Source organism: Triticum dicoccoides, chromosome 5B (assembly GCF_002162155.2).
Source record: "Triticum dicoccoides isolate Atlit2015 ecotype Zavitan chromosome 5B, WEW_v2.0, whole genome shotgun sequence".
NCBI classification, from domain to species: Eukaryota; Viridiplantae; Streptophyta; class Magnoliopsida; order Poales; family Poaceae; genus Triticum; species Triticum dicoccoides.
In genome coordinates this window covers 663,732,360-663,742,833 of record NC_041389.1, presented here as the reverse complement: position 1 = coordinate 663,742,833, position 10,474 = coordinate 663,732,360, and the positions used below count along the sequence as shown (strand labels likewise).

General features: G+C 43.8%; 2 protein-coding genes across 2 annotated transcripts in view; both read right to left on the bottom strand.

Moving 5' to 3' along the window:
- Positions 1 to 251: 251 nt before the first annotated feature.
- On the bottom strand, positions 252 to 2,299 carry LOC119312442. Its single transcript, XM_037588166.1, has 2 exons — positions 2,031 to 2,299; positions 252 to 1,800 (listed from the first exon to the last, which is right to left on the bottom strand). The coding sequence occupies exons 1-2, from the start codon at positions 2,296 to 2,298 to the stop codon at positions 695 to 697; spliced, it is 1,374 nt and encodes a 457-aa protein (XP_037444063.1). The 5' UTR covers position 2,299; the 3' UTR covers positions 252 to 694.
- A 5,034-nt stretch (positions 2,300 to 7,333) lies between these two features.
- LOC119310429 overlaps positions 7,334 to 10,474 on the bottom strand; it is a 3,295-nt gene continuing 154 nt past the window's right edge. Inside the window, exons 2-4 of the mRNA XM_037586188.1 lie at positions 9,747 to 10,469; positions 9,492 to 9,635; positions 7,334 to 8,124 (exon numbers count right to left, since the gene is read on the bottom strand). Coding sequence (XP_037442085.1) covers positions 7,735 to 8,124; positions 9,492 to 9,635; positions 9,747 to 10,469 — 1,257 coding nt within the window. The 3' untranslated portion in view covers positions 7,334 to 7,734. The remainder of the gene's footprint in view (positions 8,125 to 9,491; positions 9,636 to 9,746; positions 10,470 to 10,474) is intronic.

Genomic DNA, 10,474 nt, shown 5'->3' with positions numbered 1-10,474 from the left:
AGGTAAATGAAAAGGCAACGGATGTAAGAGTAGAAACACAAAAATGCACTGATTTCGAGATTTAAACTGAACATTCGAAAAGAAAAAGAGAAAAGAAGCAATGGTCTCTAGAGCTGTCTAAAAATACAAGCACACTAGTTACTCTTTGTTCCCAGCGTCATGTAGGCACAGCGAGCTCTGTAAAATGTCTCAGGCTTCATTCAACAGCAGAACATGATAAACAAAACAAGAGGATTCAGTCGCCTTCATCTCGTCCAGAAAAACGTCGAAGCCATTACGACATATATGGTGAAGGTAGCAACAGACCACAGCCTACGACCATTACAAGTTCAACTAAGTTTCAACTCTGCCATATTTAAACCACCAAACTCCGACTCTACTACATATACGTAGAAAGCACAGAAGGTAAATAACCACAACAATTGAAGCAAGAGCTACACCGATGAAAGCACGGCGACTTGAGCTGATCTTCCTTCTTTCCGTGCAAGCAGTAGCAAATGTAGCATTGTTAGACTAGCTAGTCACCAAGAAGTATCAAGGACATCCTCTAATTTTTTCAGAAAGAAGAACACCCTTTAACAATGCAGTCAAGCACAAATTATGGTTGATCACGCAAATGCTAGTCATCAATCTAGCAGAATGTGCGCAAATGACATCAGGTAGGAGGAGTAGCAGTAGTAGATTCAGACTCAAATTACCATCTACAGTATATCAGACGATTCTTCTTTTCCTTGTGGAGAAGACAATGAGACCATCCAGTGTGGTTCGCGCAGAACTTGGCAGCAACCAGGGAAGGTATGTCAGGATGGAAATCTTTGGAAGGCTGGACTTCTTCCCATGGCGCTGGCGCCGGCAAGCCATCTTTGATCGGACGATGGCTGCAGGACAGGAGAGACTTTGTGCGCATGTCGATGCTGATCACACACTCAATCTCCCTGCATAGCCGAGCCCTTCTCTCCCAATCGAGGTAGTAATCTCCCAGCAAGAGGTAAAGGACACCATCCTCGTCGGCCTTGAGGACTGGGCACTGCGGCATGGCCTGCGGCAGCCTCTCGCGCTTGTAGACCTCCGACTGCCAGAGCAGGGGCAAGGGCAGCTCCATGTCTTGGTCTCTCGTCCATGAGCGGAGATCTGGCGACAGGGTCCAGCTCCGCAACACGACATCGGCAGGGGGCGTGTTGTCACGGGGGTTGTCGCCACTGATGGTGACGATGGAGATGAGCTTTATGGAGTCCCCGACAGGGCCCATGGTCCGACGGTCCTTGGGGTAACTGCGGGAGAAGTCACGGCCTTGGCACTCCTGGGGAAGATGGATGAAGTCCAGCTCCACGTGGTCTTCGTCTTCGCTGGTAGTGGTACGGGTGGATGGCATGTCACAGACAATGGCGCCAAGCATGAGATCGGCCCAGAAAACCTTCCCTTTGAAAGTGAAGGCCGCGTCTACTTTGTAAGCCGGCTGGCGCGGCACCTGGGTATGCGGGCTGAAGCGCGCCTCCTGCTTCGTCCACTTCTTGCCAGCGGCATGGCTCCACCACCGGAAGATGATGCCCGACGACCCCTGCAACACTCTGTCGCGTGTAGCGAAACGGAACCCCAGATTGAACAGATCGTAGGAACCGTCGTCGCGTGGCAGGACAGCAGGTGGCCTCAGGAAGAAGAAGGGCACAGAATCAACTCTCGACGCGAAGTCGTAGCCCTCGAAGGAATCCATGGTGGCGGGGAGCAGCGAGAGCGAGTTCTTGGCGGCGTCGTAGACGAGCCCGTACCACCTGTCGCAGAACACCAGAGTCATGACGAGGTCTCAGATGTTAGGTTTGGCTGCGAGGTCTGTTTGGTATTAGGCCCAGACCATCAACGCCCCTTCATCGGTTAGATAGGAGTAGCGACAGAGGTTGCGAAGATGGTGGCTTTGGTCTTACTGTTGTACGACTTTGTAAGGTCTTGTGTTAATAATCAATAAAGTGGCTGTATGCATCGTCCAGATGCAGAGGCCGGGGGTATTCCTCCTTTTCTAAAAAAAATGACGAGGTAGTTCTCCACGACGGAGTCGAGGACGCACCCGATGCCGCGCTCCTGCGTCTCGATCTTGGCGCGCACGGACAAGGTGGAGAGCTCCGGCGGCTCCACGAGGTGCGCGTCGAGTGAGAACTGGTCCAGTATCCAGGACCCATCCTCGATGTTCCCCCAATCTTTGCTCGCCTCGGCCATGATCTTGTCTTCCTGCTCCTTCTCCTCGGCGTCGAAGACCGGGACGTGCTTCCTCAGCACGACCCAGGAAAGCCTCCTCGGTGAAGACATGGCGGAAGATCGCCGGAGATGTGGCTCGGGATTGATTGTTGGAACTCGCCCACAGGATCGATCACATCAAAACACACGAACACGCGCAGACGCAAACTTTTGCCGAAGGCACGTGTCGTGCCTCTCCTCTCTTTATTTTTTTTTGCTTGTTTTCTCGGTGTTACAAAATCCACGACCTGACATGTGTATATATATTACCTAACCTACACCTAACGCGTCAACACGGACAACAACTTCTAGTGTTGCACGGATACAACACTAGCCTAGTTTATGACTCAGACTTTGACACGACTTGGACTAGTACCCGTACATGTACTAGCTACTAGGTAACGGCTAGTAGCCGGACTCATGCACGTAGCACTAATTGCATGTAGACTAGCTTTGCATCTAACTCAAACTCAAGATTATATCTAACAATCTCATCCTAATCTTGACTTGTCGCCTCCTTGTGCTCTTTCTGATCTTGGCTCATTGTTGATTCACCCCTTGTTGATTCATCTGCTCGCACCACGACAAGTCAAATTGCCTACTAGATTGTTGTCAACATTGATGTGGATCAAGAGGCTGCGGTGGCCTCCCGAGTCTCGATCTCCAACTCGAAACCCCTAGATTCTAGGCTTTCTCTCCGTCTGCCTGCTGATGCCGCAAAAACACGGTAAACTTTTTTACGCCAATCTTGTTTGTCTTTTTCTTTTTGATGATGAGGCAACCCAGCCGGGACGTCCTATTTCAAGACCTAAGCGCCTGGAAACATGGAAACACCGAGTTGGCCTCGAGAGTCTGCTGATTCGCTGGGTTTTTTTTTTTCCAGCTCGTCCGCTCGTGACTTTGGTTTGTAATTTTATTTTTTTGAGCGGGTGTTCGTACGTTTCAATCACGTATGTTAAAAAAAAGTATGTTTCATTTTTCCCAAGATTTCTTTTTGCTGATTTTTTCTTGATGATAGGTTTGAAAGAATGAACAAATTCGATATTCTGGCTTATACTGAGTAAAGTGTCGCTGGAAATAGAAATTAAAATGTTTTTGAAGAAATTTTTATATTTTGATAAAATCTTTTATGACCATTTTTCTTAAAATGATCAACATTTTTTTGTATGTGATGAAAAATATTGAATTCAATGAACATTTTTTGAACTTGATGAACAAACTTTATATTCAGGAAACATTTAAAAAAATGACGAATAAATTCTGAAATTAATGAACAAGAACTTGATGAACATTTTATGAAATAGATGAACAAATTTAGAATTTGATGAATTTTTTTAATTCGATGAAGAACATTTGAATTTTGATGAACATTTTTCAAATCCGATGAACAAAAAAATGGATTCTATGAGCATTTTTTGAATTCATTGAACAAAAAATGTTTGTTAAATTGAAAATGAAAAAATTAAAAAAGTGACAAAGTAAAGAAGAAAAAAGAGAAAACAAAACAAAAAAGAAAAGCCAAATTTTAAAACAAAGAAAAATGAAATGAAAAAGAAGAAAATGGGCCGGCCCATACGAACGCCGAGCACGTGAGGGGGGTGTGTGCGATCTGCGCGCCGTAAAGGAATCCCCAGGCAACCCAATCTTGTCTGTCGACCTAACGCACAGAGCGACGAACGAATTGGGCTGGCCTACTAAATAATGGAAAAAGCGCGACACGGTCTCGGCATGTTTTCCTTTCGTTCCCCCCACGCTATCTTTTCCGATGGAAGATACATGGGTGCTTCAGTCACTTGTTTTTCGGGGCTGGTAGACCCAGAGATTTTAGAAGGTCATGCATGCTGTGAAGCTCTCTTCCTTGCGGCGGATCTTTACATTTAAAGGGCTAGGATAGCTTCTGACTGCAGTTCGAGAGTTAGCCACCTGAAAGGGAGTTACATGGGACCTTCTTCAATGGTTATACGAGATATGCAGGCGAGGCAAAGGAATTTTGAATCGGCAGACATAGTGCGCGAAGGTGGGAAATCAAACGTTGTTGCGCATAATTTAGCAAAGGGGTCGGTCTTGTTAGGTCTTGGTAGACATGTTTGGCTAGTTGCCACTCCTGACTTTATTCATGTACCAGATGTTATGAGGGGTTTAAATAAAGTGGCAATCTTTCTATTTTTTTTTTATTTCTGCCACTTTCTTCTTGTTTTCTTTTTGTTTTCTGGTTTCCTTTTTTCTTTTTAGTTTCCATTTTTCTATTCAATTTCCTTTTTATTTTCCTTTCTTTTACCCTTTAAATTCATGGATGGATTCGTTAATACTTTTTGAAATTCATAAATATTATTAATATAAGTGAATTATCTAAATGGGTGATTTTAAAATTTTTAAAAATGCATTTATTTTTTTTGACCATCTTCCAAATTCCACAACATTTAAAAATTCCACTATAGCATTTTCTAAAATACATTTATATTTTCCATAGTCGTGAAGATTTTTAAAATACATGGAAATTTTTAATATTCATATTTTTTTCTTAATTCTAGATCATTTTTATTATTACTGACCCTTTTTTTAATACATAAACATTTAAGACATTTGTGATTCTTTTAAAAAAAATAGACATGTAGTATTTCTTAATACACATGATTTTTTTTTTAGAAATTCAGTACACGCCATGCTCTTGTCAGTTTGCTCAGTTGAGAACTCGCAAACACAGGGGAACATTCTATTTGCTCGCAATGCTTTTACTTTATGGGCTTGTATCATCTTTGGATCATTGTACCACATGATGTAGTTGTTAATGTATATACATTCTCAGTATCCTGTGGTGGATGAGGGAAGCAAACCACGCTACTGTAGCCGCGGAATATAGAGTGGAGTTATATTCTTCCCTCACGTTAGGGTTCCTATCTTCTCCTATCGACGGTGATATTCCCGACGTTGAGGTTTGCCTTCCCTACCCTCCATTCGTCCATGAGGCTGCTAGTTTTTTTTTTTTTTTGATAAAAGAAGGGCTCTCCCCTTCCGATTTTCATTAAAGAAAACCATAGCATTCGGAACTACAGAATTAAAGAGAGCGACGGACTGGAGGCTGCTAGTTGGACTGTGCAAGGGGTGATCCCCAGATCACCGCCCAGTCTTGAACGTAGCTCGTGTGGAGTCGGAGAACCTAGGGTCTCTCTTGCCTGGGTAATCTGATTTGGGCCAGTGCAAAATGGATAATGGTGTGTTGGGTTCAGGATCAATAACAGGATGGTGTTGATGCCATGATGCGGGACCTAGGACTACGAGACGAGGACCTGGATGGTGTGGTCTATGAGCAAGAGGAGATGCCGCCGGTCGATTCTTTTCATTGGACCGCAATAGCAAGAGTTCATGTTGGAAAGACATATAATCAATTTTGGTTCTTCAAATACATACGAGCAGCTTGGTATCTTGAGCAAGATGTTAAAATCCGTCCGCAGGAGGATAAACTTTACAGTCTTCACTTTTCATGCCTAGGGGATCGGGAAAGAATCATGGAATATGGTCCATGGAATTTTAGAGGGGGCGCAGTGATCATTGCCCCTTGATCCCTTATGATGGCTTCTCGAAACTGTCAAAGATTGATCTAGACACTTTAGAAATTTGAATCCAAATCCATGACATGCCAGATGGATATGCCCCATTGTTGAAGTCCTTTACAAGAAAGGCGGGGCGAGTTTGTGTATGCAGAGCCGCGTCTAATGCTTTCGAGGGGAAATTTTCAGGGCAAAGGTAGATCAGTGTGAGAAAGCTTCTCAAGAATGTCAAAGCTATAATACGTGACAACAAAAGGCAGATTTTCCATGTCAAGTATTGAAAGACTCTCAGGTTGGTGTGCCGTGTGCGGCCACCTAGGGTGTTACTCCTATAAAGGATGCTGGAATACCCATCTCCTAGGGGCTTCGCCGTGCGAGTGCCCTCTACGCCGTCTGTTGCGCATTTTCACATAATTCACTACACACCGTCTCATCAGTCCATAAAAATATTGTGCAGTTTCACATAATGCCTTCTATTCCTTAAAAAACAGGTCTCATAATTCTTGTGATACAAAAGTCTTGGTACAATTTTATTTTAAAATACTGTACACATAGAGCAACAAAAAGATGTCTACATATTCTGATCAAGCCACTCTCGTACACATACACCAACTTAATTTGCATCTTCACATAATGCCTCGCTATGATGCAAATGCCTTACTATTATTTCATTTTATTTTATTCGAGAAAATACAGTCAACGGGCATCTTATAACTCATAACCAGCAAGGAAAAATCAATCTCACCATTCATTAGGCGCGGTCAACATTTCCATTTTAAAAGCATGTACTATTTGGTCACTTTCATCTCTAATCATAGAGCACCTGCATGGTACCAAGAGATATGTTTTAGAACTCATGTCTGAACCTCGTCGAGGTGCTAATTTAGTTAGGAGTATGTGTTTTTAACAGTGAGCACCTTCTCCCCTAAAAAAAAACAGTGAGTACATTCTGATGGTTTATGAAGTACCTCGAGGAAGCGGTACTCGTGTTACTTTGCTCAATGCCTGCTAAATGTTCAAGTTTTGAACTCGATGCATAAAGGCAAATAAATCCCAGAACATTGCATGTTTCAGAGATGAGAAAGGGGACACACACAAAAAATAAACCAGTCTACATAGTACTGCTGACTAAGTTATCCGGATGATCTAAAAGATACTGTATTGGGTACCAGGTGCTTAAGTTCCCGTACCAGGTGAAGCATAACCATCTTGCCAATCAGATTTTGTACTGCATTTAAACATCAAACTACATAAAAAAAAACTCATCGTTCAGTAAAACGCAGAGCAAGTATTATAACTTATTGTTTCAGCTTCCCTACAACTTTGATCCACATTTGTGTAAATTGACCAAAACATAAGTCATGAGACCTCCGAAGTGTGCATCATCAAAGGATGAAGAAAAGAGCACTGAAAGCCAGAGAACAAAAATCTTCAGCGGCAACATTTGATCCAAACGCACATCTTGTTTCAAGATTTAATCTGAACTTTCAAAAAGAAAAAGGAAATGACAAAAGCAGCAATGGTTTCCAGAGCTCTCTAAAAAATACAAGCACACGAGCTCTGTAAAACATCTCAGGCTTCATTCAGCAGCAAAAATGGTAAACAAAACAAGAGGATTCAGTCCTTCATCTCGGCCAGAAAACGTCGAAGCCATTACAACATATATAGTGAAGGTAACAATAGACCACAGCTTACGACCATTACAAGTTCAACCAAGCTTCCAACTCTGCCATATTTAAACCACCACACTCCGACTCTAATACTAGAAAGCACAGAAGATTATCAGCTAATTAACTGCTTATAACATAGATAAATGCTAAGTCAAGATCAATAAAGATCCCCCAGGGCTGAAGGTAATTAACCACAACAATCGTACAAAGAGCTACACTGGTGAAAGCAACAAGACTTGAGCTGCTCTTCCTTCTTTCCCTGCAAGCAGTGGCAAATATGAATATAAAGCTTAACCGACCCATTCCACAGCTGAGAAAGGGTCCTTGAAGCAGTAATCGGTTCCTCTTTTGAAGCTCCAAGGCCTGCCTCCTTCAGGGCCATCACTCCCAAGAACAATCATTTTGCATGATTTACTCACCATCTTTTGAGACACTTGTTTCACTCTAGAAGATAGCTCATCCGTAGAAAATGATCCAGAGCGCATTGTAATCATTGCACTCTCAAGAGCCCTCGCACTACGAAAGAAGAACTTCAGGAAAGCAGCCTCACCTAGCTCCCCTCGAAATTCACAGAAAGATATCACCTTGATGGAGAACTCGACACTTTTGGTGGGCTTGGCCGACTCCCAGAACCTGAGATTGGGCCTGACATTGCCAGCTTGATAGACACCTTTTGCGGACTGCAAAGATCAAGTTCAATAATGAGCACAAAAGTAGGCAGTAATGCTAGCTTACATACAAGATTAACAACTGACAATACAAAAAATTAGAAAGAGCAGAAAGAGCTATGACGGTAATTGAGTTGATAGATCTATGCAAATCAACGGGAAACAATCTGCGAGCAATAAAATCTGCTGCGAGATGGATTAAACAATACATGCAGGCATGCAGCTATGTGTAGAGGAACTTGGTACGAACGCAAGCAAAACATAAATTGGCTCAGATAAATTGTCAGTACTTGCCATTAGCTCTTTGAAAATTAAAGTTTATAAATGGGAACAATATTAGTAAGTACATTATTTTGAGTGATTTTTTTGACAGTTGAGATTCAGAAACTACATGCATTGCTATTTGAGCACCACTAAAAACTAAACATTGCATGTGTAGAAAACAACATTAAACATTGTATGTTTTACAAACTACTCCCTCAGTCCCATAATATCATAGTTCAAAAAAGCGCTAGGCATTAATTGTGCGTTTTGCCACCGCCTTGCGCTTTTCTGATCAAAGTGCATGCTTATGCTCAGATTAAGCGCAGTTATGCGCTAGGCGTTTTGCTAACGCCTAGAGCCTAGGCCCGCCTTTTTTAACTATGCATAATATATGAGCATTTTTTACATTACTCCGTCCCATAATATAAGAGCGTTTTTCACACTACACTAGTGTCAAAAAAGCTCTTATATTATGGAACGGAGGGAGTACAAAGTAACCTAGCAGTGCAGAAAAAAAACACCCAGCTACGCAGTATGGCTGAAGATCTTAGTCTACTACTGCCGTTGATTGAGACTAAAAGATGGTCCATGGTTTTACGAAATCACACACACAATCCAAAATGGAGGTCTTAACCATGTGCACATTTGCGAGGTATGTCCTTCAGGACAAAGTTCCAGTTGTAAACCATGAAAACTACCTTGTAATCACTAACCACAGAGGAGTGTCTGATATGCAGTTAGTTCTGTAACATCAATATAGTATTATCATTCATGTAACACACAATTATAACTGCCTGATATGATGAAATCTGCTGCTACAAGTTTTTTTTACGAAACATCATAACATAAAAACAGATGGCCACACAACACAGACCCTAATAGTGTACTCGACAAGACACGATGGCTGAGAACAAATTACAAGGGCTAACACTTAAGCTACAATTGATCACCCATGGCAAGGTCAAACATTCGTAACTATGTACTAGCTGATGCTACCATCACCTTACCACATAGAAAAACTACTTGCACTAGCTGGCACCGTGTCCACTCATGATTTAGTATTGTATAGAGTGCAAAGTAAGCAAAAACATTAATTGGAGAGGGAGGGGGGATACCATGATATGCAGCGTCTCCAGATTGGGAAAGCATCTGAGAAAGGCAGTCAGCATCTTAATGTTATCGTGGTCTCCGAAACACACATTCAAACTCAGGATCTTGACGTTCATCACCATGGTGCTTGGGCTTGGCTTTATCCCAGCCTAGAATGCACCCACAAAGAAAGACACACATTTAGTCATGATTCATGAACCTCTATCAACTGAACATTTTGCTAACTGAACAAATAGACAGACTTCAGATAGAAAATGTACCACGATGACGGTGCCTTGGATCTCTAGGATGTGATTTCCTGCCTTCAAAATTCCTAATGCGTGCAACTTGGGGCAGTCACCAATCCTGACCCTGGTACACAGACCACGGGCACTGTCCCTAGGATGCTCCACGATGAGCCGGTCAAGGCATGGAGCCTTCACCACGGCAATGTCCTCTACAACAGAGCCACAGATTTGCACGCACCGGAGGCTCTGGCTGACGAGGCGAAGGCGCAGCCCTTTGTTGCTTCCTTGGATGTTCAGAATCTCCAAGACGGGGCTCCTAGCGACCAGGGCCTCGATGTCTCCGTCCTTAATGAGGATGGTGCAGACACCGAGCTCACGAAGGCATGGGAAGGAGGTGCCACGCTGTAATCTGGCCACGTCCGGAAATTTCCAGATGCCGATGTAGAGGCGGGTGAGGGTGGTGACGCTGAAGAGCGTGGCGGGGAGGGGTACCTCGAGTGGCCACGGGCGATTCACAAGGACGAGCTCTTGGACGCCCTTGGTGGCGAGGAGCTCGAGCCAGCGCGCGAGCTGGGGCTGGCACGCGTCCATGTGGCTGCGGACGAGGTGGACAAAGCGGAAGGGTCCCGGGTGTGCATCAAGGATTTGCGACACGGCGGCGGTGACGGTCGGCGGGTTGCCGCTGGGGCGGAGGTATTCGTCGATTAGCGCGAGGGGGGCGGATAGCCAGACCCGGCGCCAGCGCGAGGCGAGAACGGCGG

Coding starts and splice junctions, on each gene's coding strand:
- LOC119312442 (XM_037588166.1), bottom strand. CDS start 2,298: ATGTCTTCACCGAGGAGGCTTTCCTGGGTCGTGCTGAGGAAGCACGTC. Junction 1,801..2,030: donor CGACTCCGTCGTGGAGAACT/ACCTCGTCATTT, acceptor CTAACATCTGAG/ACCTCGTCATGACTCTGGTG.